Source organism: Pyrgilauda ruficollis, unplaced genomic scaffold, assembly GCF_017590135.1.
Source record: "Pyrgilauda ruficollis isolate IOZ18807 unplaced genomic scaffold, ASM1759013v1 scaffold1, whole genome shotgun sequence".
Classification (NCBI taxonomy): Eukaryota; Metazoa; Chordata; class Aves; order Passeriformes; family Passeridae; genus Pyrgilauda; species Pyrgilauda ruficollis.
In genome coordinates, this window is record NW_024508100.1 from 4096131 (window position 1) to 4124098 (window position 27968).

The following is a 27968-nucleotide window of genomic DNA, read 5'->3' on the forward strand; positions in this document are numbered from 1 at the left end:
TATATGACAAACATCCCATTTCTGGACAAACACTCAAGACGCCTTTCAAGCTCAGGTGATTTCTTGGCAGGAAACAATAACCTAAAAAAACTGTAGTTTTGACCATTTGATGAACTTTAGAATGTCAGGAAATGTTTCCTAGATTAAAAGGCTACAAAGGAAGGTGAGAATTGGAAGAATGCAAAGCAGAAATGCAGAACACCCTGAGCATCCGGTTAGTTTAGCCTCAGCCACCTATGACTCTGAGAGATCAAAGTGCCACTTGATGACAGGAATTAACACATTCCAGCATAAACATCAGCCTGACTTAAATTAACCTGTGTTCCATTGCAAAATAAAGAGCAGGCATTTTGAAAGAGTAGGAGAGTCATCCTCCCTTTTTCCTCTCTCAAACTATTTTTCTTCCATTTCTATGCCAAGTCTTTTCTTTAACCCCATCTTCCTCACCTGTCTCCTCCAGGTTTTTTTTCCCCATTTGCTTTCTTTTCTTTCATTCACACAGAATGATGTACCCAGTACTGATGTGATGTCCACTCTTACATTATTCATTCTGAATGACTATCAGGTTGAATAAAGACCCTACAAGAGAAGAAAAACAAGCTTATGGCCCAAGATTAAGCAAAGTGGAGGCACAACTCAGCTCCTGTTTATCAGCTTTTCAGAGCATCTTATTCCTAAACAGTATCAAAAGCAGTAAGAGCAATGGAGGAGAGGGTGGTGAATGTGTAGAGGGACCAGAGGAAAAACCACCATCTATGGGATCAGGAAGATGAAGAGGAATTGTCAGGCTAGAATGCAAAGAAGCCACTCACTACTGGAGTGCCAAGCAGGAAAACCCTACAGGCTGCAGTGCAGAACAGACAAACAGGATGTTGTATGTCTGACCCTCATCATCAAAACAAATAAATAGAAGCAAGACCTTACAGTCACTCCAGCAAGGCATATTAAACCAGGAATACATTACATTTAAGTTGTCCAAATATTCTATCTCCCAAAAAACCCTCATTCTTTGCTCCACCCTAAATCTAGACTTCTAGAAAATGCATTACAATTTCTGTCACTCACCTGTTTTCAAGAAGCAGGCAGCTGACACTGCCCCGAAGGAAAACCATATCCTATTACACTGAGCTGTCCACCAGAGCCAGGCTAAGTGCTCTGCTTTAGCTGACTTAGGGGCAGCTCGAGTTTTTAGGATTCAAGAGCCTCAGCCAGCATGGAATGCAGCAGCTCACCTCCTGAATGCGAGCAGGGGGCACATGGCCATTACACCAGTGATCCCAACTTGCCATTTGAGATACAATGAACAGTTGGAATATTGAGTACATCCAAGATGAAAACAAAGACTCAGCTGAGAACAGGTAAGACAGACTCAAATTTAGCATCATCCTCCAGTAAAAGAACCAAGCTGGAGAAACTTGCTCTTTCACATGCACGATGAAGGTGGGTCAGTCTTCAAATGTGAGCCAAATAAATATACACAGCCTTCAATTAATTTATTTTTAACATCATTATTTAAAAATAGTTTTACTGAATTAATTTAAGTCAATGTTGCCAGCACAACTGCCAGGAAAGTAGATCATCATAACTATTAAAGCAGTTAAATGCAGCACATCAACAGCATTTGCACTGTTTATTTTTCAGTTAGTTCAGTAAGAAAATGCTCTACTGTGGTCCAGTGTTGAGGATATTCTTAGTGGGAGTTTTTTGTCATTTCTCTAAAATAACCTAGGACAAATGCATTGTGATTTCTAAGAACTAATTTTTCTGTAAAGTCTGTTAAGTACCATCACGTTGTGGGAGAAAACAACAGAACCTAAACATCCAAATCAGGTTTCCCGCAGAAACAACAGAAGATGAGTCTGCAGGACAAGGGACACATTAGGTAACACCACTGGCTGTTTGAAAATGTTCACTCTACTGGAATCAAACTCAGCTTTAAGCACTGAGAAACCAGCAGTCATGGAAACCAGAAATATGAATTAACTGAAAAACTGTTAGTCATTTAAAAGAAACAACTTCATGAGCTGTTGAATTATAAGAGTACAATCTGTAGCTCAACAAACTCCTATGCTGCAGACTACCACATTTTTTAAAAGAGCCCAGAGGAAACAGCAGCTTCCCATCATCTCTTCTTTGTCCCTAGGCATCAGCTGCAGGACAGAGAAAGAGATCACCACCAGACATCACACCAGGCTAGATGGACTTTGGATCTGATGTATTATGATTCTGCTCACAGCAATCCACATCAAAAAATAATTTCACAAGGTACAAATACATTTCACATCAGAATAATTAAAAACAAACAAGCAATTCTCTTAGACAATTGCAATAGTGGCCTCCTTCCCTTTTTCAGCTACAGGTAAACCAAGGCTAAGAAACAATATGACTGCAGGTAATTGTCTTGATTTAGCTGCAGTGCTACAATACATCAGCAAAGAATTATTAGCTCCCACACTTGTGTTCAAACCACTAGATGGTGCTTCTAAAATGAAGCAATTCAATATGCAAAACTCTGAATAATGCATGATGATTTATAAGTTGCCTTCCTCAGGCTTGTTATCAATAACACTGATTAATGTAGTTAAATAGCTGTAGACTCTGATCAGAGAGGGGCAACAAGAAAAATTACACAGATAAGTGAGATCAAAGAGCTGATCATTAAAACAGTGACTTTTCAAAAATCCAGTAACAGCTGTTTTCTCAAGTAAGAAAAACTCCTCAATCTTCTGTCTTGGAAAGTCATTAGCTGCTAATATAAATATTACACTAAATAATAAATTTTGTTCACAGACTGCTGTGCCCAAAGGTTTTCAATACTGTATGGCACCAGTCAAACGAAAGTAAGTTATAAATAGCGTTTACCTGTTCTTTCACTCTTCATTGTAAGACATTTTTCCCAAGAAGAAACTCACTCTAATTCTCTTCTGTGAACAGCAAACCTTTTAAGATTTGGAAATCATAGCTAAAATAAGATTCTAGCTGCTTTCCATCTATCACTGGGAAATCATCCTTCCTTTTTTATTCACTCCCCTAAACTAGTATCAATAGTTGCTTGGCAATTCCAGCAGCTTTGTCCTTTTTCATTTCTGACCATTTCCATCCATTTAAATGCTGCTCAAAATAATTCTCTCTCCTCCTGCATCTCATTCTACTGACCCAATTTTAAAAATGCTTTTTGCATTATGTTAAGCACAGTTAACTGTGTACTTTTTTACTACCTTTCATTCTTCTAACAAACTTCTATTCATATTTAAAATCCCTTTTTCTACTTACAATCTTTTTCTACAAAAAATCCTGCAAATGTGTTTCTTCTCATACTATTAAAAAAAAAAACAAACAAATCAGCTATTTCCTATTATATTACCCATCTTTTACTTTTTGGAGTCAGCTCTGCCACTAAGCAACCCTGACAAGGTTGCTGAGAAAGATTAGTCTTCGTGAAGTTTTTGATGTTCAACATTCACCTAGGACTTTATTTTTTCTTCTTTTTTTGTTTTTTTTAATATCACTTCTCTTTGTGCAAAGTAATAGAGAACCTCCTAGAGGTTATTTGGCTATTTTTGAGTTTTGCCACTGGCTCTCACTTTTCTACTTTAAGTGATTGCTCTAGATTCGCTAGGCATACTCTCTTCATCTTACTTGCTTGTTCCAAGATACTCTTTTACTATCAATTAAGCCTTTTTTTTAATTAGCATATGTATCTACTGTTCTAAGTCCTGTAACAACTATTAGTAGCAATAATTATTACTAGCTATGGCTGACTTTCATAGAAATATAGCTAAGAAGAACCTTAAAAAAGGTAAGAAAAAGGCACTATGCACAGACATAGCAACAAGGCTTCTCCAAGCACCTGCCATTCCACTTATCCCTAAATGCCATTTCTGCTGACAGAGCACCACTGCAGACACACATTAACAGGCAGCAAGAACCTCTTGAAGATGTATCTAGCTGCAGAAAGTAATTATCAGATTTAAGAAACCCATGAACGGTATTTCAGAACAAACACTCGGGAAGAAAGCAACGACAATTCTCAGCACCTCCAGCACTCCAGGGGGAGAAGATGCTCAGCCTCTGCAGGGTGTGAAGGAGCTGTGCTGAGCACCCACTTGCAGCCAGGAGTGAACACTTAGTGACAAGTTGGGGCCATTTCCTTAAACCCACCTTCACATCCCCATGGGAGTTAGAGAGCCTTTGATTTAAAACAGGCACTGAGGGCACTTTGGTCATTCTTAGAGGAGAGGGGTGTTAAAAACCACACCAAAAAAACGTCCAGACTTTATGGATATGTTGTTAGCATCCTTTAACTGGGGCCATGCATTCACAAAGCAGTAGCTTCACTACCAACAACTACAAATTTGGACTGAATTACAGGAACATAAATTCTTTACCTTAACTGCTAGAAGTTCACATTTACTATGTGAAAGAAATTTTAAAAATTCAGAGATATAAACACCAAATAAGCACTATTTTAAAAATAAAAATATGAAAAATAAACACACACTGAAGATGTTTCAGTCTGTTATGTTAAACAGATTAAAAAACATATTGAAGTTGTGGTTAGAGACACTTTTTTCCCCCCATCATACACAAAGCAGTTCTTTCAAAATATCAATAAACATGAGCTCAATTCAAAGCAGGTACCCCTGTGAGCTAGTTACCCACACATTTTTTCAAGCTAGTCTCCATATTTAAGCAGCAGCATTCACAGAAATTATTCTGAATTCTTTGGACATCAAATGCATTTCAACTCTCTGCAAAACCAGCCCAGTTTTGTATTTTGGCTGGACGTTCAGATCTGCCTGGGAGCAGGTTCTGACTGGACACCTGTGGAATGCTCCAGCAGGTACAAGATAAGAAATTCCCTGAAGTGGCAGGGAACATTTCTATTATACCTGTGCACACAGACAAATATCTTGATTTAGACAGGATCATTCTTTTGTCTCAGGAAAGTGGTGATGCCTGGGAAGCCTGCAGTGTCCTGAGGAGGTCAAACAGAGTAACTATTGTTCCACCGATGTGCTGCAATTCAAGAACACTACTGCTTCAAATCACCCCTCTGCCAAAGTGTTCAGAAGCAAACACCATCCTCCCTCCAAACACTTAAAAACGCATTGAATCCACAGTCCCCAAAAGCAAAACACATATTACAGACAACATTTTAAAAATTAAACAACAATCGATGCAGCACAGGAGGCTGGAAACAAAATCTTGTCTCTGCTCTGTCTCCAATACATCAGTTAAAAGTCTGCCTCCCAGCAGCTCTACAGATCACGTCACTGCTATTTATTTCATTCTCTGCTTACCTCCACCACTGGCATTTGATCTGGTTTATTAGAATCTGGCAGATCAGCATACCTGAGGAACAGAGCTGGGCAGGAAGAGCACTGACTGAACAAGGATCTAGGGAAGTCGTGCTGCTCTCGTGACACGCTCGCAACATTAGTCAAGACTCTCCACTTCCTACACCCACATTTTCTCTGCCATTCTTGGTATGTTCAAACAGAGCAGCAGTTACCAAGTAAATATCCTTGCCTGGATGCAGGTCCTGCATCTTGCAGTAACTGATGATTACCCCAAGACTTTTGTGATTTCACCTTGTTATGCACTCCTCTACTCCATTTCCTTGTTTCTACCATTTAAAAAGATTAAGCTGAATTAATTTGCATGCTTTGGGGCCGTGATTTTTCAGGGATGAATTATGAAATAGTTCCCCTAGGATTAAGCTAAACCATATATTCAGATTTCTGAGCAGGCTGTACTATGAATTTGCTGCACTCTGATGTCAACTCACCCTCACCTTCAAAAGTACCTCTGAATGGTACTGAAAAGTACCATCAAAGCTCTGGGCCAAATGTCCAGTGGTATTAAAATCTGCTGCCACACAGAAGTCCTATTACATGACAGCAGGACCCGGAATACTTCAAAAGAAGTATTCCTCATCAATGGGAGTAGCAAAACCCACCTGATAAAATGCACCTGGAGCCCACAGTGCCTAACAGAGGGTTACAAGTAATGTAAGTCCTGAGAGCTCCCACCAGAATAAGTATTCAGCAAAGTCCTCTTCAAAATGCATTACATTCAAAACAGACCCTGGAACCCACTGATCTTTTGGGAAGGAATCCTTGCAAATTCCTTTAAATAGAAAGGCAAGCAATACAGCCAGGAAAGGTACAGTCTCTACAAGTGATATTCTCGGTCTCACCCTCTATAAAAAGTGCTATTCAAACCCCTGTGCATTTAATGACACCATCCACACCCACTCAACAGGCACACCAGGAAAAATGCCTTTTTCTGAAGCTCTTACAATTCGCCAGCAACCCGTTGTGAATACCAGAACAAAAATGGTGCTGTAAGCTACTGAAAGTAAGAAAAGCTGTTGGCAAAGAAGGTACAAATACACAACAAAAAGCAGTGGTGCTGGTTCTAAACCAACAGCTATAGGTGTTCCTGATTTATGAGGCCCAGTGCCATGCAACAGGCTTGAGAAGTTCCTTCGCCCAGGGAAGTCCCACAGAACTTGAAGTATGCATTGTTTGATACAGACCCTGAGTGCCCAACACACACCGTACAACAAACAGATAGTATATTAAAAACAAGTTTTACCACAAAAAGGCAAAATCTCCATTAGAAAGAAAAACCAGGTGAAGTCTAATGAGTTTTGTTTAAAACAGTGAAAAAGGTATATTCACAAAGATTAAGATTTAAGATCTTTAAGATTAAGTTTTTCTTTTTGTTAATTAACTATTCTTCCCTTAGTTTTTCCCTTGTATAAAACATATAAAAATAAGACAATTCAATGAAAGTTATCTATAACTTATTACTGTATTTTTGGTTACTAAATCTCTATATTATTTCCCTTGCAGTTATTAGCAGCAATATCTGACAATTAAGTGCTCAGCAGTACTCAAGAGTTAGGACTACATGTAAAATCCCTAAAGCCAGCATAATATGAACTTTTATTGTGCAGCATCACCTCAGCTTTTTTTTTTCCCCCACTGCAACACACTGGGCATAATTCAGCCCAAATAACTGAATACATGGAAGGTTTACAAACCGAGACCCAACACTGACAGTAAAGCATAGGAAAAAACGACTGACAGTGACCAACAGGAGCCACAATTAAATCAAACACTTCAGAAAGTGAATAACTACACTGACTGCTGTAATGCCTGAAAAGAAAAAGATGCTATAGATGTTCAAAAGCAGTCATGTCCTTGATTTACGAGCCGAACATCACATGCCAGACAAGATCACCCTCCAGACAGTTGTTACTTAACTCGAGCCAGAAGATGATAATTTCATTGCAAACCAAACTGCGATTCTTGGATTCCTTCCAAGAATTTCAAAGCGAGAAGGGCACAAAATACTCACCTACAGAGCACCTTCCAATAAATCTCCTAACTTACGAAGTTTCCAGGTGCACACGCACAGCCTTAATGGCACAACGGGAGCGCCCGAACATCCCCGGGCTCGGCGCAGCCCGCAGCGCAGCCGGGAGCGCTGCCCGGGCACGGCCGCCAGCTCCGCGGTGCCGGGCAGAGCCCCGAGCCCGCCCCGGGCGGGAGCAGCCCCGCGGCGGCCGCTGTGCTTTGTCATCCCCCGCCGCAGCGGGCGCCGCGCTCCGACCGCGGCCCCGGGACCCGCGCGAGCGCCCCGCGCTCCGCTCGCCCCACACGGCGCCTCCCGGCCGCGGAGCGCCCCGCGGCTGCGCGCCCGGAGCCGCCGGGAACCGCGTCCCGACTTCCACCCGCGGGGTGACGGTGACCCCGGGCAGCGGCGGCTCCTCGCAACTTGCCTTGGGTTTGTACAGCCACTTTCTGAACCTGTTCATCATCACCGCGGCCGCTGGCACCCCGCTGCCGCCGCCACTACAGGAGCTGCCGGCTCCCCACCCGCGCCGCTCACAGGACCGAGGCGAGCCGTGCCCCTCGCTGGGAGGCTCCGCCGGGTCGCGCTCTCCTCCTGCTGCGCCGCCTCGTCCCGCGGAGCGGCCGCCGGGCGCTCCCGTCAGCGCAGGGACCGTCCGGCGGCTCCGCGCCGCCCCGACCGCCCCCAAAACATTGCGCGGCCGGCGGCAGCGCCGCCCCACCGCGCATGCGCGACACCGCCCCCGCGCCCTCCCCTCCCCACCCAATCGGGTGGCGGCCCGGGGCGGGCCAGCGCAGTCGCCCCGCCCACCCGGCTGCTCATTTGCGTAACACGCGAAGGGGGCGGGGAGACTGCGTGCCTCGCAGGCCACGCCTCGGAGACCGCCTTTTTGCAGTGGCTGCCGGGAGTTGTAGTTTTCCGCGGCAGCACTGCGGGCGTCCGCTCGTGAATCGCAGACTCTACCTGCGCCCGCCAATGCTGCTCATGCCCCGGCAACCGGCGCGTTACCGACCGCTGGCGGCCCGTGAGCGGAAACACCGGGGGGGTGAGGCACTAGCTCCTTGGCAACGGCAGCAAACAACCGCCGCCATCTTGTTTCCCCATTCGTGTAGTTCCGGGTCCCGGGTAGTGCCGTTTCACAACACTGAGGCGGGCTCGCAGCATGACTACAGCTCCCAGCAGCCCTCGCGCTCCTTGGCAACGGCGCTGCTGCGGCTGGAGGGACCGCGGCGGGACACGGACGGCACGGGCCCGGCAGGACCGCTGGGAACGGGATGGGGAGCGCCGGGAACAGCCGGGAACAGGAGCGGCAGCGGCGGGGACAGCCGAGGACGGGAGCGGCAGCGGCGGTGCAAGGCAGATGTGGCCGTACGTGACACCTCCGGAAAGAGCCGGGTGCAATTCCCGATGCGTGCAAGTGGCCGGTGCCCCGGGCAGGCTCGTGGCTCCTTCGTCCTTTTATTTTCACACAATCAGAGAATCACAGAATGGTTGGGGTAGGAAGGATCCTTAAGGTTCGTCCGTTCCCAGCGCCCCCGCCGTGGGCAGGGACACCTTCGGTGGAGCCGGCTGCTCCCGGCCCGGGCAGCCTGGCCTGGGGCACTGCCCGGGATGGCGCAGCCACAGCTTCTCTGGGCAGCCTGTGCCAGGGCCTCGCCGCCTCACAGGGAGCAATGCCTCCTTAACATCCCATCTAAAGCTGCTCTCTGTCAGTGTTCATATTTATTAGGTGTCCACAAGTACAATAGAAAACATCAAGGGGGCCTGTGTTACACTGCCCCAAATCCCAGGGTTGCTGGGATTTGCTCTCTGGAATTTTGGGCAAGTAGCCAGCCTTGGTGTCCGTTTGCTAACTCACCTCATTAACATAACACAACTTATTTGCAGAAGGTTTTGTACAATAACTATTTAATTGTGGAGTTCTGAAAATAAGAGATAAAAAATACCATGTCATGTTAAGGAAAACACTTGCAGTAGGTATGCAAAACATTGAAATACATGAAAATTAAAATTAAGATCCTCAAAGTGAACATTTTCCATCTGATCTGCCTGAATTTTGCAGGGAGGCTTAGTTCAGCTCTTTTTAAGAAGGACAGCTTTCATTAGAGGAAATGCAATCACAGTCTTTCTAGGCCAGGAACGTGGCAGCAGATGTAAAACCTAAAAGAACCTTTCAGGTCATTGAAACCATTTCCTACAATTGTGGCCACTCTTATCTTATCTTATCTTATCTTATGTTATTTGGACCAAAATATCTCCAAGCTCCACCGTAAAATAAGGTTAAGTCAGGTTCTCACCTCCTTTAATTGAAATCAAAATCAGCTGATAATGGAAGAAAATTTCTGCCATTTTATACATAGTGTAAATTTATATCATTTTTATACATAATAATTGGAGTCATTTTCTAATCGATTGTGTGAAAATAAGGGTGCATGTCATACCAAAAGCATTTTATTCCTGATGTGTATGTTTTAAAACACTGACAATAATAATAGCAGCTTCTTTCATTAGAAGAGGGGTCCTTTCTATTGAGAACCCCTGTATGTTCAGAGATCCGAAGGCATTACTACACATCTTCATTTTCACATTCCAGTTTTGGGGTTTAATGATTGTTATTTGGGGGGAGGCGTGCATATCAGAGCAGGAGAGCTCAAATTTCTTACTGCTATGCCAGAAGAAAAAGCATTTGTTACTGGCAGAGCTGTTGGAGCCTGAATTATGACTCAGTCTGAAGTACAGAGATATTTCTCCCTCGCTCATCCAAAATCCCTTGTGAGCGTAAGAACCTTGGCAGGTTCTTACCTGAGAAACAAATTACTCTCAGAGGAGTGGAGTAACAGAGATTCCCTTGCACAGTGGTGCCTCTTTCTGTATTTGCCATCCCTTGTCATGATCTCATGATCCAACCCTGTTTTGCTGGGCTTTTTTTTTTTTTTATTTGGACATTTTGTCTTGATCATAACAGGTACTTAAATGGATATATTGAACATAATCACAGACAAGCTCTTTTTTTCAGTTCTTTGAGATTAGTAATGAAAAGTGCTACCTAGGCAATTATTGAGTAACATGGTGCTGAAAGGCAGAGTACAATACCACTGTGTCTGGAAATGTTATCACAGTATTTAAAAGCAAGAAATGAATTATGTTTACAACAGTGGGAATGAATCATCTGGATAAGGCATTCTTTTCTGACATCAAAATATGATGATATATAAAATACAAGAATTATTTTCAAAATTACATTTTTGTTGTCACCATGGAAAGTTACTTTTATTCTCTTTTTTTCCTATTAATAAACCAGCTTAATGACTTTCAGGCCTGATAATTACTGTCATTGGTCTTTCATACACAATGACATGTGTGTGTAGGAAAAAATGCATTATAGTTCTTATCATCTGAACATTAAAATCGAGGTAAAAAGTCCTACACATTTTCAGACATATGGGTAAGGCTTCATTTGAGATAGCCAAAATCCAGTCATTTCACAAGCAAAGCATCAAACATAAATACTCCACTGCTGTGCCTTCAGAAGCCTTGGCAGTGGCCCAGACCACTGAAATGCTGTGATCATGGCCCAGCCTGCTGACCAGCAGTCATTGCTTCCTTATAATTCCTCTCTGTTCCTGTTCTTTTGTTGCTTTTGAAAAACAGGCTGTTTACAGCAACATGTGATGAAATTTAAGACTAAAATTTTGCTTTCTGATGCATGTTACTGAGAAGAGCAGTGTATTAAGTAGGACCTGTATGCACACAGGCAAAAATCCTTGCTTTTTTCTATATTATCTTTAATTGTATTTTGTCAGTTAACTTGGTACAGTAACATTTTTCCCTAAGATATTTTGAGATTTTTGCAATATATAATTTTGTCTTCTATTTTCTCAATGTTTGTACTGTATTTTCATTTCTCCTGTCAGCTGTTCTGAGTAACTGTGATTTTGAAAACTTGACCTAAATGTTCTGTTCTACATTACTGCAGTGTGACTTCTGTATGAGCCTATCACCATGCATTATGCCACAACTGAAGGAGGCACAAAAAAATAATGATTTTCTGTATTTATAGGATTCTCCATGGTGAAGATGGTCAGCCACAGAGAACTTATTGCACTAATAGTGCAACAGCTTAACAAGTTTAACCCTGAAAATCAGAGTGTGGAGGATTTCTTGAATGAATCAGCTATGATGTTGCAGGTATATTAAGTTTTGTTTGATCTTACACAGTTTACTTTGTTACTGTGTGATTTTAAATGCAAAGGTATCTGTTTTCTACCATGTTGTAACTTTCATTGATTTCCCTTACAGTGACACTTTTCGTTCATGAGTAAAGTCCAAATTTCTTATTGCCAGAAAACAAGGCAGTAAAGATCAGAGGGGTTGAAAAACTGCTTGGATAGCAACAGAGGAAGGGGGAAAAAAAAAAGCAACAACCTTCTAAAATTGATGAGATAGTCATAGGAAAAACTTCTGTTCCACTTCTGACTAAGCTGTTTTGAAGATTCTTATTCTTTTCTTCCTTCCAAGTAGAAGTTTCTGACAGCACCACCCATTTGTATGTACAAGTGCAGTTCAGAAGCTGAGTCACAGGATCAGGTATTCTTGCTTTGAGGACATAAGTGGCCACCACAACAGTGGGATAGAAGGACAGTGACAATAAATCAGCCATCAGAATCTAATTTAATACTGCAAGTAACCAAACCATGATTTTCCATTTGTATCTGTTCTGGCTGAAGCAGTTCCCATCCCTCCCTGACCATAGTGTGTCACCTCTTCCCATCTCTCTGTCCTCAGTGTCACCTTGCCTTGTGCTGAGGCAGCTAGTGGAGTGAATCAGCTTTAGCAAACCATAAGGGAAGACAGTAATGTTGTTTAGGCTGCTATTGTCTGTGTGTGCCATTGTTATCAAATGGCATTGTTGGAGCCCTGATTCCACACTGCCATGTGGCTCCAGTGCTTGTTTCCCCTTCTGACAATAAGGTAGAAACCACTGCTATTCCAGTCAGGTAGTCTTTTGCATTGATTTTGCATAAATACAAATGACTAAAAGAATATAAAACCGTGGAGGTGTGATAAGCTGGGGCTGAGCAGTGGCTGCACACCCATTCCTTGGGTGCTTGCCTTCTCCAGCTGTTGCCACTCAGGCCCCTTCTTTCCTGCCCTCCAGCCTTGTAGTACTGGCATAATTCTTTGTGATTCATATTCTGAATTACATCAGGGAACTGATCCAGTTTCAAAATAATTTTTCACTGGGCAGAGAGCAGTTAAATTCGGTTACCACTGCTGCCAAAATAAATGCTTATAAAAATGAGTCTTCAGATCATTTTTCTTCTCAGCCCAGGAAGAGTGGTACAAAGCCAAAACTCCAGTAACTCCATTAGAAAAATATTAATATAAAGTTTCATAACAAAACCTTTCAGAAGGGGAAGGACAAAGAGGATAGCTGAGGCCAAAGTAAGGCCAAAATCTTTCTCTGGGCTAGTTTTTGGACACCTACTACACAGGATTTATCAAAGAAAGTAAAAAGTAAGGTCTGTGTTTATAGAAAATTCAGCTTTGTTTCAGTATCAAATGGGTGATTAAAATACATCATGAAAACTTCACTTCTTTCTTTTCTGTTTCTTAAAAGGCATATAATCCTAAAAATATTGTAGCATTTTTGTACACATGATTTCCAGGCTTGGTAACTTAACCAATTAGCCAATATTAACTAATCCATGCAGAAACTTCCTTCAGTTTGTATCCTGATTAAGAGCCTGGCTCCAAATCACAGACTAGATTCATAGCTGTTTGTGTCATGCCAGCAGCATAACAAATAGCAAAACTTGTCTACTGACCAGAAAAAGAATCAGGGGAGTCAAATTCCAAGAGACCAAATCTAAGTAATTACAAGACACAGCTCCATAGTTATTTATTTGCTGACTTATGTGTGCAGTATATCACACTTTACTTCTCTACAATCTTCTGTTCTTTTAAACTCTTTTAATAGTTTTCCATCCCCATACAGTGCATTCAGATGTTAACACTGTAGGTTTCATTCATGGTGTATATCTTTATTGGTTTAGAGTCTTTATGTCCTTCTCATGTGGGATCTGAGGTGTCTTGTTTAGTTCTTTGATAACTTGTTGATGGCCTCCATAAAATATCCTCCTTAGCCTATTGTTCATCTGTCTGGGGATGTTCCTGGTGAAACCAACAATTTTGGACTAGATTATTTCCCTCAGAATAAAAACACAGTACACACAAGTCATTCCAGAACACGTTCAAGGGAGTTCAGCACCCCACTGGCAGGGCTGCAGTGATGCCAGTCTTGTCAAGTGCCAGATCGTCAAAATAAGAACCTCTGACAGCCACACATTGTCACCTGAACTGCCAGGAGCCAAGAACATTTTGCAGAGCAAAACCTCTGTCAGAATAAAGTAGATTTAAGAGCAATATAAGTACATGTAGGAACAGATTGAAATGAAACAAAATTACTCCTTTGGAAATCTAACAAAGGAAATTAAGAGATGGGCATCCTTGGCTGACCAGAAATGGGGAAGACATCAGTAAAGAGTAAGAAATGAAATGCAGAATGGAACTGAGTTGTGAAGCATCTTGACAGGCAGCTTTAGTTTTATGTGCTAGAATCAACTGTGAGATGGTAGGTGGAGTAAGTGGGTCAAATCAATGGACTAGCAGGATGAACTTAACAGTAGCATTCCAGATGGCTGGTTTACTAAGATGAGGTTGGTTAAACCCACAACAGAGACACTTATTTCAATAAAATAGAACATTCTGAGACACTACCTTAGAATTTTAGCTAGGAAGTGATAGGAAAATACTATTTGAAATATACTGTTCAAAAAGAGTGAAGAAGATGTGCACATAACCTGGTGATGATATCCTGGGGAGTAATCTGCATGAAAAGTGACCTCTGGAGTTATGGGTCTGACTGACAGGCAGGGTGGCAATAGAACCAATAACTGAGGAAAGAAGTAGCATGAGTGTGCTGAAGCTTTGTCTTTGCACTGTTGAAGTTAAACTGACAACAACAAGAAGGAAATGTCACAGAGAGGTCAGCATCCTAGGCTGAAGTTTAGGGTTCTAATTTGTGTACATGATAAATGGGAATATGTTGTGAAAGGAAGTTGGATGCAGTGCTGCAGGAGGGAGTCTGGAAGGTACAATCTGTCTTGATCCAAATATGCCTGTCAGCCATTTACCAACTGCAGGAGACCATTCTTATGGGTATCCTTGCAAATTAAAGCCATAAAAATAGCTGGTGAACTGAGGCACAGGAAAAGAAGTGAAAGTGGGCAAACAATTATATTTTAAAATGAAGGACTTTACTATATGAATGTATATAAAAAAAGAAAGAGGCAAGAAATAAATTGGGTTGAAGCCATCAGGTTGAAAATATACTTGCTTTGCAAATGACAGTAAGAAGGAATTAACAGATTTCCATATTGTATCTTTTGCTAAGTATACAGTCAGTCTTTTTTGAATATTCTGATCAAAATCCAACAGGTTTCTTTTGGTTTCACTCTGCTGCTGCAAAGCTGACAACATTTCAGAGCATAGTCAATCTTCAGCAAGATTTTATTTTTAATTTCTAGATGCACATAAGGTTAGATAAATAATTAAAACAAAAGTCAAAATACATGATCATGTGAAATAGTATATTTTGGTCTTTCATAAAAACTGTAGAAATGTTAATATTTTGACAGTGCACAATAGCTGCACAGTAGAGGCTTGGAATACTCTGCTACTAAATATTGAGTGGATGGCAGAGAAGGATAAACTGAGTTCTGTTCTATGCTCTTTTTCTATCCCTGTCCTTTCTCTTGCCCTCAAGTTTACTTGCCCAGGTCTCTTTATTTAAGCTGTTCCAGTTCCATCTCTTCAAGTGGTTGGTTCCAGTACTATTGTCCCTGTGCAGCAAGTCCTGCTCACCTCTTTGGTATTATTCTGCTCACCTCAAAGTTCTTGCCCATTCAGTTCCAATCTCTACTGTACCTCAATCAAATGAAAAATCTCTCTCTCTCTTTTCAAACTGAAGCCCACAAGAGGCAGATGCCACAGAGAAGACAGGTGAGACAGGCTCTCCTCTCTCAGTTTGAGCTCCTACACTAAGCCAGCAAGGCTTGTCCCAGGCTCACCCTGTATTGTAGTGGAAGTTCTGCTAGCCCTGGACTGGGCATGGTAAGGGCACACAGAATCTTCAGGGCAGTTCACTGCTGCAGTTTAAATTCACACAAAACACATACAATTGGCTATTTTTCACTTAGCAAAATGTGCATGGATTTTCATAATAGAACCAAAAGGCCAAAATTTGTAAGGCACTGCTGACCCCTGTGTGCCACTTCGAAAATACATCCCCAGCTGTTTCCCTGCATTTGGTTTGAAACTACTCAATATTTCCCAATAGTTAGGTAAAAACTTGAAAAATGACAAGTTCCTGTCAAAAATCAGTTACATGTATGAGGCCATGTGAGCTGCTCTCAACTTGTTCCTCTCAAATAACACGGCAGGTTATCCATTAACTTCAGCAGAAGCAGAATCAACCTCTTGATTATTATTATTATTTTAACTTCTTAATCTTTATAATTTTATTAAAATGTGTGTTCCACCTGAACATATTCTCTCGTGTAGGAAATCTTGTTTCAAGCTTTGGGACAGAAATCCCTTTGGAAAACATTTGGCTGTACACTCTGCCTCCGAGTATATTCCAGAGGGGCTGCCCAAAGTTAGCAGCATTACCTGTACATACCTTGGTGTACATGAGAAAAGCAGTTTTTTTGTAGGAAATAATGGCATTAGATTCTGCTCTCCAGAAGTTTTTTCCTAGCTTTACACAGCTCATTTACAGCAGCAATGGCTGCACACCTAATCCCTGTGTGCTGCTGGAAAAAAGCACCCATCTTTCCCTACATTTTTGTAATTGAGGTAGATCAAGAAGACACCACATCAAATAACCACTGGGATACATTTTTCACTCCTTGCACTTTGCAGCCACTCAGTGTTTCAATATACAAACAGGAAATCAGAAAATTAGTGCCAAAAAAAAAAAAGAGTGAGATTAAAGAAAGGTAAACTATTACTGGGACAAGAGTTCAGGTCTGTCTGAACCACTGCATGTATAAAGATAGAATGTTCTTTTGGTGTGATGAAAATGCATAAACAAATTGCTGAGTGCCAGGGAGCTTGTCAGTGTTTAAAACCAAGGTGTCAAGAGAGAACATGATCTCTACCAGGCCACTCAGGAAGCAAGAAAGACACTTCCAAATCTCAGTTCCTATCTTCCAACTCCTAGTTCAGGCTTCTGTATAAAAGTGAAGTTAGGAAAACTCACTGATTATTAGACTTTTGTTTTAGAGAAAAAGAGATAAAGTATGGAAGGATTTTTAATTATTGAATAATGGGAGATTAATAACACAGTTTCCTCTAATTAGAAGGTTATGATCAAAATCAGTCTAGAGGTGTTGAACTCCATTTATTTTATTTCTGCTACATATAAACTTTACATCATAAAAGAAATTTCTGTTCATTGTTCTCAGTGAGTGACCAGACTTATGTTCTTCCAGGAAATTTGAGTTGTAATTTAGTTATTTACAGTCTTCATGTTTATTGTACTGTAATTTACAATGTTTATTACATAATATTGGACTCATTTTTCACTGCAAATATTTTCAATAAAACCACAGATTCATTAGCAGTATGATGGATGATTCCTAATTGCAACAAACAAACCCTCACCTTCAATCACAAAGAATCATTCCCTCAAACCTCCTAAAAACAAATAAGTCCAGTTAAATGTTTTTGCTTCAATATTGTGATCTTGTTGCTATTAAAACAGAATTCAATTTGAATTATCCTGAATAACCACATTAACTTAAAATAATTCCTAAGTCTGTCTCAGATCTTTAAATTATTATATATTCACATTCAAATTTACACCTGTTCCTGTTGTTCTTCATTTGAATGGCCAAATTACTTCTTGTTTATCTTCCTAAATGCTTTTTATTGCTCCTTTTATCAGACTGATGCTGTCCAGATAATATTTTCATTCCTATGTACTAAACCCCCTTCTTTTTATTAAGCATGCTTCACTTAAATCTATCAAAAATGATCCGTATCCAAAGGAAATCTTTCATCCAGTGCATGTTGTACAAAAGGCTGTCATTTCATCAGACCTTTTATAGGAATGGACTGCATCTGTTCATTTTGAAAAAAAGATTAAATTTTGTACCTAACTGAAGTGTCCCAGGTATTGTTCTTCCTTGTGACTGTCAGAATCGAGCTTTGGCTATGATAACAAGAGACAGATTTTAACACAGAAGTTACCCTGCAATGTCTGTGCCTTTCTCTATGCACATAACTCACCTCATTTTCAGTGGAATTATCTGCTTCAATCAGAGCTGCAGGATCAGACCCATCATATTGACTTTCCTACATACATCCTAGCTACAGAAGAGCTTATTTCTGTGAAACCAGAAGTGCCACCCCAAATTCACTGTTCTGCTCCTTTATCCCTCTCATGCTGATAGCAAGATATGTTTATGAGCTTCCCATTTCACAAGAACATGGTGTGATTTGGCACAACTCTTCATAGTTCTCGTTTGTGCTGGTTCAGCTGTGTCTCACACATGCCCACTCAACTGATTTTACTCAACTGGGAGTAAAATCCTCAAATGTCAAAAGTCATAGGTTTAAATATGAAGACAATGTAATGCAAGAATGATAGATTTGGTGCAATAAAAAATCCTACTAAATTATAGAAGTCTAATTTGTATTTTTAGTTACTGACATAAATGCAGATTAGGATCTTTCTAAGGAAATGATGGAATTTGAGTTTTCTGCAGTGTTCTGGGATTTAATATTAAGTATGTTCCCTGTGCCTCTTAATACAGCACTGGTCAGCAGTGTCTGCTCTAGATGAAAAATACTGGCTTGTGACTGCAACATAGATGGTGAATAGTAGAAGCAGGATATTTTCCTACTTATATCCAAAGATCCCAGGGGTTTTTCCTGCTGACTTCAGAGAGAAAGAATACTGGGTTCTGGTGACTGATTCAAGCCCTGGTGACGTCAGTAGGAATATTTTCTTTCATTTTTACATCATTTTGATTAGACCCTTGAAGAGGACTAGCACTGATAACTGAAGCACTCTAAACTAATCAGGCTGTATCTGCAAAATGTGCACGTTCTTCCTAGAAGAAGACAAGTTCACTACATACTATTGCACAGTTCTCTCAGGAGGTGAAAGCTATTTTATCTTTTCATCAAATATTATCTTCTTTCTAAAATGTTTGTTTCACCTAAAATATTCTTAGCCTGAGAAGTCTCAAACAGAGCATGGCTGATATTTATTTCCTTTTTTCAATCCACAGAGAAGTGCTTTTCTTTCTCTCCTTTTCTGATCTCTCTGGCCCCTTCAAACAGGTCTCAGCCTTATTATGATACACCCATGATGGAAAAGCCTCCCTTTTGCAGATATTTCTCCATTTAATTCCTGCTATTTCTTGTATTAACCCATGCTGGAAGTTGTTTGTGTTCAAAGCCCTTCTTACCCAGTCTCTTCTCTCCTTGAGGAAACTTGACTGATTCCCAGCTACAGCTGTGTGTCAGAGAGCAGGAAAAATACATCCATGGCAGCAGGCTACAGGTTTTCCCAAAAAGGGGGAGGTAACACCAATCAATCAGCACATAATTAGGCAAGAATCACATTTTTTCACCAGGACCATTCAGGATAAATTCAGACAGAATCAGGGTTTTTTTACAACTTAAACACTTAGTAATCAGAAAAAGCTGGATTTCGATGCCATAGAGAGAATACTGTCAGATATTTGTATCTGTTCAAGATCTGTCTTCTGATATTTTTAATATTCAATGAACAGAAGATGATCACTGCATGTGTTACTTTTACCTGTAAATTATGTGGCCCTCTTTATGGTGAAGGGCTCAGACATACTTGCAAATTTAGCTAACTGCTAGTTGTTTCAGAAAAATGTATTAAAAATGTATTTAAAATGTAAAACTTTGTTCTGATGGACAGAATAAATGCTCACAAATTAGTGTTTATTAATTCTTGTTGGCACCAATGACTTAGCATGTTGCTTGGGGCAAATCTCTTACCTGCTCCATGCCGTAGTTCCTGCATGTACAAAATTATATTAGCCAAAAGCAATCTCATTAAATACAATCAATGCTAGTGAAGTGTTTTGAAAATCTCACACAAAAGGTGCTATAAACATACAATCTGTCATACTGTACCATTTCAGGACCACTTGACCCTCTCTGAAATACATCCCACTGACATAAAGCACAGCACAAAACCCCACAGAAAGAATGCATTTAGGAATTAGTGCTAGAAATTACCCTACCCAACACATTACTTTCCCAAAGCCATTATTATTTCAGATATACAGATAAACTTTAAATGTCCTTGATGAAATTTGTAGAGGACACAATACACTTTCTACTGAGAGTATCCTAACTGGTTTAAAGCACTGGCTCAGATTTTGAGTCACTAGATTATCTGCAGGGCTTAACCAACAACTGGCTCACCTTTGGGATTTCCTGTCCAAGCACTCCTCCTGCCCAGTCTTGTTTAGTTGAGTAGTGATGAGCTCACTTCCTTAGGTGACACAGCTGCAGCCTGCTCAACTAGTCTTGGTTTTTACATGTAGAAACAGAACATTTGGTACTTTCTGTGGCTGAAAGCTGATTCAGCTGATTATATTTCATGACAAGACGTTTTGTCCTGTGGTCCCCAGGATTGCCAGTCAGTGCTGATGTTGTGGGGCACAGCTGTCCCCAGGCTGCACTTCCTGTCACCCTGTTGCTTGTCTCAAGACCATGTAGTATTTATGTACATTCTTGCTCAAGGTGTAAGCAAGAGCAAGAACTTCTGTGTTCATCCTAACACTTCTGACTGAGTTGTTAACTCAGAGCAGTAGAGTAAATGTAGACAGGCAAGTGCATTTTTATGCTGTAGTCTCCACTGTATAGGAGATTATTTGGGCACAAGTGTGTCCTGTTGTTACCTGTTTGTCTACTTTTGGCCTCCTCTGCAAAGTACATTTGAAAAGCACAGGTTTGCCATAGCATTTCATATCAAATTACACACAGCATGAATGCAGAGATTCTGATCTAATAAAGACCTTGAAAACAACTGAAATTTTAGCTTTCTAGCAGAGACAGTTGAGAGAGTTTCTGTTGGGCTTGTTTCCAACAGGCTTGACCAGTTTTATGATGGACTTTCTGTTTATTAACAGAACTACTATTCTCTGCAGTTTCTTCATAAATAACTCCATTTGCTCAAGGGAGCAATTGTTTTAGATTCAAAATGTCACAATCCTGCTTTCACTGGAACTACATCCTCTCTGACTTTGCCATTCAGTTATTTAGGTTTGCTTTTGCCTTATTTAGTAAATTCTTAGAGATCTCATATCAAATATTCTTAGAGATGTCATATCAAATTATATATATATATGTGTATGTATATATATGTGTTTCATAATTTAGTGGGGGCTTAGATTTATGGGTTTTCTTTGTTAGTTTCATAAAGAACTTACATGAAACTTCATCCATAAAAGGTGTATTTGGATCGAACTGTGTGCCTCACAAGAATCCCCCCTGCTTAGCAAGATGGAGTACATAGTTTCCATTTTTTCATTTTATTTTTGGTTTTTGGTTTTTTTGTTTTTTTTTTTTTGCATTTTTTTTGCATATTTTGAGATTTTTTCAGTTTCTTTCCTCATTTTTCCTGGTGACGATGCACAAATTAAAAGGAATGAAATTGGGGTTTTGAACAGGAGTAGTGAAAAAAAATTATTCTTGCTCTGAACGACAACCTGAGAAAATACACTTTGAATTCTGCATAATTTTTTACATTTAAATACTAGAATGGTAATTTTAAAGGTTTGCTTGATCTCAAAGCTCTGTATAGTGTCACTCATCAGAAAACTCACAGAGTTCTATCCAACAGCCTCTAATAACACCCACAAACTAGAAATTAATCACATTAGGGAAATAAAGCAATCAAGAGGGTAGCAGACAACCTACCAGGCAAGGTGAATATCTCATCTGATGCATTATTGCAGTTCCATTGTTCCCACACCTCTGAGCTCTGGGAGAGATCATGCATCAAACGTGGACTACACATTTTCAGAAGATGCACTCAGCCTTTTTTCTTGGCTTCTTGTCCAACCTCCTTAAATCAAAGGATCATTATTGTTTGTCATTTTGTCATAGCTCAGCTGGCCATTTTCAATTCATGTAATAACAAACTGGTCTGGGCCTCAGATTTTATTACAATGTTTAAAGGTGGTTCATCCTAGAAGTTTATCTCATATAGTAGCAGATATTGCATAGTTATTTATTGTGATTGAAACTCTCTGTAAAGTTGAGGAGCATTCAGACTTTTTAAAGGGTTTATGGGGTAGGATCCAGAAGGAATCCTGTTCTCTTGGAATACTGCATGAAAATTACAAGTGACCAGGAGCATTAGCTGGATAAGAAACAGTCTGCATTAAAAAGAATCCTGGTACTCACTGGTTTAGCTTAAATCAGTCATGTTCTCCAAAGTTGGGTTTCAGTAGCAGTTAAGAGTATTTTCCATAATCTCTGTCTGGCTTCTCCCCTCAGTTTAGTCTCCCTAAGTAGCACAGACTTCACCCACAAAGAGGTTTCCCGAGGGAAAACAAAATCTTACTGAAACTTTCTCATATTGTTGACTAAGTTAATCATAGCTCATAGCTCAGACTTCAGATTTTCTTTGCATCAACTGCTGACATTCACACATGAAGGTCATTTAACTCAATGCTTATGTCAGCAGGTAAAATGAACACTTGACATTGGAGAAAGTTACATTTTACTTAACAAGGGCCATTAGTTTGCTAGGACTGTCCTTATTTGATATCATTAGAAGGGCAGCAGCCCTACCTAAGGCACTGCTGTTCATTGTTCATGTTTTCCAGTTACTTCAAAATAATTGTACATTTTGTACACAAAAATTGTTTTCTTTCCAGAATACATTAATCATTATTAAATTTGTATCTCTATAGACTCTTAATGTGACAGAAGAAAAATTTGTATTGGATACACTAGCAGGATGCACAGAATATAAATCCATATTGGATGTGGTGGTCAATGCCTTTTATGTTCAGGATGGGAGATACTGCCTCATTTCTGAGCGTAATCTCTATATAGGTAAGTTGTCTTTACAATACCAAATGTGTTTACCACAAAATTTCAAAAATTACAATTTTACTAGTGTAGGTCTTGGTATTAGATTACATTGGAAGCACTGTCATTGTGTCTAGTGCAGTGTGAAGTACAGGACCTTTTCTAATGTCCTAATGAATGTGAAGTCCAAAATCTGAAATTGTTATTTAGTCTGAAATCTTTCAGGTGTTAATTGGAATTTTACCTAAGAAGGGTAAGATGCAGTTGGAAAATAGCATCAGTGGCTGGAAGAAGCATCTTGGAAGTTTAACCATCCCTTTAAAAAAATGTTCTTCAGTGATTTCCCTTTATTCTCTTCTATGCAACTCAGTACCTCTGCCATTCAGATATAAAAATGTGTAACAAAGCTCTGTGTGCTGAGAAACACAGCACATCTCACAGTTTCAGACACAATTGTCTCTATCCACATGAGGGTTTCTTCATTACTGACTATCACAATGACATAAGTAACTTAAGATACTACCATCTATCTCCAGGAGTGAGGTCAATTATTTTCATTTTATTAGTTACTTGGTTAGTAATGATACAGTTCTGATACAACTGTATCTGATAGTATCTACCCAGTTAATTAGGGTAGATACTACTCCCAAATTTATTTCAGGCATTGAGAAGTACATGATAAATTAATTTTTAAAATATTTTCTGCTATTTATTTAATACACATATGCTGAGGTTGATCTATCAAGTCCCCAAATAAGCTGGAATCCCAAATACTTCTGTCACTGGTTCTCTGAGTCAGATAAATTCTGAATCTTTGTGGGTATATTTAAAAGTCAATTTAATTCAAAGTGGTTGAAAAATACAAAGAAACATAGCTAATATAAATATATCTACATTTTGTGTTTTAAAAACTAGTAAATTTTTATTACAATTCTGGTCACTTCTGTCACAACCTGGAAAAGTACAGAATCAAACAACAAACAAAAGGGAGCCTGAACTGTCAAGGATGAAATTATTAGTGTATCGAGTTTATTCTGAATGGTAATGCTTCATTGTCTCCATTTCTCCAGAGCCATGTTTTTCATTGTCTGGGGCACATAAATTATACCTTTAAGCTGAGTGATGCTATAATTGGATTGTCAGGACCGGTCCACTCAAAAGCTTCCATTAATCATAGGCAGAGGGTAGGAACAGAACATTTTCCTTTATCAACAAGTTGAGAGTCTAAGGTCATTGGCTTACATTTTTTTAAGCTGCTTGTGATTCCCTTTGCCAAGCTGCATTGACACTTAAATGATCAAAGCTGCTTATAAAGGCTGTTGCTATGTGTGAGCAGATTTGAATTTAATAAAGCTTGTAGGAGATAAATGTATATTCTGCTAAGACTGATTAAATACGTTGCTGAAATAAAGCACATGAGATTGAAGCCTAAAGATACACTGAGTTGGCTGCAGTACATTGGCCAGAATTTCCTGATTTTACCATTACAGGCTGGTGGCAGCTAAAACACTGCACTGTGAGTGAAGCCTGATTGATCAAAGTGAGTGGGGACAAATGAAAGCTGATACAGGAGCCCATGAACTTTACAGGTCTACTAAAATTTCACAGTACTGACTGTGCCTCTTCCTGTATCATAGAATAGAATCATAAATCATTTAGGCTGGAAAAGACCTCTGAGATCATTGAATTGTGTACTTGCCATAGAGGGTGCAAGATTCAGGTTTGAAATTTCACAATTTAAAAACTTGATTTTATTCCAATTCAGAATAAAAACAATGGTTACAACATTTTAGGCAATATGGTCACTTGGAAAAAAAAAAGCAAAGTAAATACTAGAACTATTACATTTTATGTTTGATTTTTTGTTATCTTTAATGTTGTTATGTGTAATAAAGTATGAATTTGTAGCAGAAAAGTAAGAGCTATCCTCTCTTAAAATATTAAAACCAGAATGTGTTGACAAATTCACTATCAAAACTGTTTAAAATTAAGGTAACAGTCTAAATCACATAGTATGGTGAGTAAAGGGTTATTAGGTATAGTATAGGTTTATTGGAATTGAGTATAGGTTTATTTAGTATATTGAGTATAGGTTTTTTAGAATTGCCTGCTGCATTTTAAATGTATGTATCTTTTGATAGTTATCTGTTATCTAGCTACTTTTCAACTAGAAGAGATTGGTCTTCAGCACTTCAGCAGAATTGTGAAATCCTTGGACACTGCAAAAATGCAACAGGTACAAAACCATTAAAATAATTATCTCTTCATTTTGTTTGATTAATCAGATGACTTTTCTCAATTTTGAGAATAAATTAAATGGAGAAATTATTTGTATTTTCTATTAAAATTCAGAAATTAAATTAGTATTTTTTTACTAAAAAACCCTTCAATTTCTTTAGTTACAGGGTGATTCTTATATTCAGTCAAATATTAATTTAAATGCATTTTATATAATCTGAGGAGGTAAAATAATCACATAATTTACAGTTTATGTCATTTACAATTGTCCCTTTAAGTTGCACACCCCCTCTTGCCTCTGCTCACATTCTTTCTTTGACTTTAGACAGGAGATATCTTTTCCATATGCAATGAATCTATTGAAAATTGCAGTTCCTGATGTTTAGTGTTCTTTTCCTGAACAATCCACTGCCACTTTCATTATCAAGCCTATTGTGCTTCCATCACTTTTTCTCCTTCCCAAAAAAACACTGTCTGGCTTGGAGCTGTGCATGTACCAATTGCCCCAGTGCAATATGCAACTGACCAAACCACTGCTGCCAAATAAAAAGTAGGACAACAAAATTCTGCTTCCCTGTCCTTTTCTGAAGTAATGAATTTGGGGTTTGCTCCACTATTTGTTTCCTATTTTTTTATTGTAACTGTAGAAATATAATTATTTTCTGCTTCTCTTTCAAAATCAAAGTGCTAATTATCTTAAAAGCTATGTTGTATAGAGGAGCAGAAGGATAAATTGAGCAGCAGTGCTTTCTCATAAGCCTGTTTTCTCAGGAAAATGGGCTAAAAATTAAATCACTGGTGACAGAGCATCTGTAACCTTTGATTATCCAGATGTTTCAAAGCATAGTCCAAACGTGCTGTTTGAATAACAAAGATGGAATTAAAGAGATAGGCAAATTTTAATAATTAATACTCAAAAGGCTGAGGTTTATCCTTATAGTGATTACTTTGAATGTTCATGTGGATGCCAGTGTCTCTTTAATGAGTAGAGCTGCTTTGCAATAGGGACAGAGTAGGTTAAGTTGTCTGGTTTTAGATGGACTTACTTATGGACTTGCTTATTATTAATTCCATTCAGAGACAAAAATTATATATTTCATTAACAGTTAAAAAGAACAGAGGAGTGGCTGGAAGAATTATCATAATCTGGTAGACAGACAAATCACTCTGTCTAAAATGCTCTCCCAGGCTCTTCTTTGGTAAACATCTTAGACACGAGCTGCTGGATTGGATGCATCTTGAGCTCGTTCAGCTAGCAACACAATTTTTCCACATCATGCCAATTACCTCTTGTTGATTCCATTCATCTAGCTTTATGTGGCTTAAGCATCAGTGCCCTGATGTTCTGGTTTAGATAATGCCTCCTTTCTTGTCTGGAATAACTCTTTTCTGATAGGGAAGTGCTGCATATTCCAATGTTGTGCACCTGCTATCATTGTAGCAGGTGTTTGACTTGGTTTGCTTAAGTATCTTACCAGATCCTCATCACCATGGTACCTAGATTTCCTTTTCTTCTATTAGAACAGTTTCTTTGTCTCCAAAGTGATGCTAGATTAAATTAATGCACCTGCAGCAGAGGGTTTAGAAGCAGCATTTTGTCCCCCCAGCAACAGAGACAAAAGAGCAGAAGGCAGATCTGCAGCCTTAGCAACAAAAGTTATCAGAAATTTGGGAACCTCCTTCAGGATGCTGACCTCTAGATTTTGCCTGGTGATTATTGTGTCTGAGTTCAGTTAAGACACTGAAAAAATATTCACATATATTTACGTAGGACAGATTTGCTACAATTAAAAAATAAATTTAGCACATCACAGGATGAGTGGAATTTTCTTCATCACGCAGATAAACCTCACTCAAATGAACAGTCTTCAGGTGAATGGTGTTGACCTATGGGAGATTTAAGACCTTTCTCTTAAAGACCTGTATGATGGAATCCATTCAACTCAAAGTCACAGTGTTTCCCTGCGTTTGATGAATGTTCAAATATTTTCATTTAGACAGAATAACAATGCTACCTCACTTACACATGTTCATCTGCTTGAACAGCAAATCACAAGCTCTCATTCTGTAGTATTGAAAATACATGCAAAATTTTTTATAGTGATATAATTACAGAAGCATGGGATAAAACCCATTCTTGTAACTTTAGTGTGATTATCCTTTTAAGAAATTAGCCATGCATTGCTGGCTCAAGTCTATTTTTGTATTCTATTATTCTACATGCTATTCTTCGACATTTATTTTAAAATTTAAGGGTTTGTGTGTTAGAGAAAATACACTATTGAAATAAAAAATTGAAGTAAACAGCTTTGTAATTTCTGCATTGTCTTGTAAAAAATACAAAACACAAAGTGTTTTCTTTCTGGCAGTTAAGAACCTGTTTTTTTCTGCTTCATGTTCTGATTGCTTCTAAAAGCAGTTCTACAGAACTTCTGAGATAATCAAAGGAATATCACTACATAAGATCTGGGCACTGTAATAGAATTTAAGATGAGGTAGGAATAGCAGGACATGATCAGCCTCGTGGTGGATGGCGGGTAAAACCAGTCCAAGTTGGGTCAATAATGTTTTCAGGCAGTGCCTGCTCTGTATGGAGAAACAGAACACGCTGTTTCCTGCAGTTACTTCCTTAACTCAAAAGTCAAAATCCTACATTGTGAATGTAAGCATTTCAGCTCTGCAAATGCCTGCATGGATGTAAAGATAATACCAGATGAAGAAATTTCCCATTTTTTGTTTTCTAGAAATCTGTATGATCCCACTGTGTAAAAGTGTGTTAAGAATACTAAGTTCAAATTCTCAAAAGTAAGAAATGTAATGTAAAAGTGCATTACAAAACAGTCTTTAATTAGACACACTTGTGTTACTACAGGCAGAGTGTACATTGAAATATAAACATGGGTACAATTAAAATATAGACATGGGTACAATTCATTGCTGGTGTAATTCCGTCACTTCCAGAAGGGAAATGGTTCTTCATTATCATACTGTCTGAGCAGTGAAAGTTTCGGAATTTCCAGACAGGGCAGTAAGCAAAATAATGCTGTTACCAAATTACTACCAGTGACTTTGCTGAGGAGACAGAGCCTTATAACATCCAAACAGAAATCTGAGAGAAGCCCCATTCTGCTGCTGTAAAAGCAATGACTGTTGATATTGGGGTTTCCACCTGTGTCACATATGGCCAAAGACAAAACAGA

At 39.3% G+C, this 27968-nt stretch overlaps 2 protein-coding genes across 8 annotated transcripts in view; one reads left to right on the top strand and one right to left on the bottom strand.

The window, feature by feature from the left end:
- ZFYVE28 (zinc finger FYVE-type containing 28) overlaps positions 1-8077 on the bottom strand; it is a 145570-nt gene extending 137493 nt beyond the window's left edge. For all 7 annotated transcript variants that reach the window (XR_005957105.1, XM_041490478.1, XM_041490470.1 and 4 more), the window contains exon 1: positions 7796-8077. Coding sequence is in view for 6 of the 7 variants with exons in the window: in XM_041490478.1 (XP_041346412.1) it covers positions 7796-7834 (39 nt within the window). In the remaining variant the exon portion in view is untranslated. The remainder of the gene's footprint in view (positions 1-7795) is intronic.
- Positions 8078-8595: 518 nt separating this feature from the next.
- The window catches only part of CFAP99 (cilia and flagella associated protein 99), a 51546-nt gene continuing 32173 nt past the window's right edge, over positions 8596-27968 (top strand). Inside the window, exons 1-4 of the mRNA XM_041489007.1 lie at positions 8596-8736; positions 11429-11556; positions 22410-22554; positions 24672-24766. Of these exons, the coding sequence (XP_041344941.1) occupies positions 8643-8736; positions 11429-11556; positions 22410-22554; positions 24672-24766 (462 nt within the window). The 5' untranslated portion in view covers positions 8596-8642. The remainder of the gene's footprint in view (positions 8737-11428; positions 11557-22409; positions 22555-24671; positions 24767-27968) is intronic.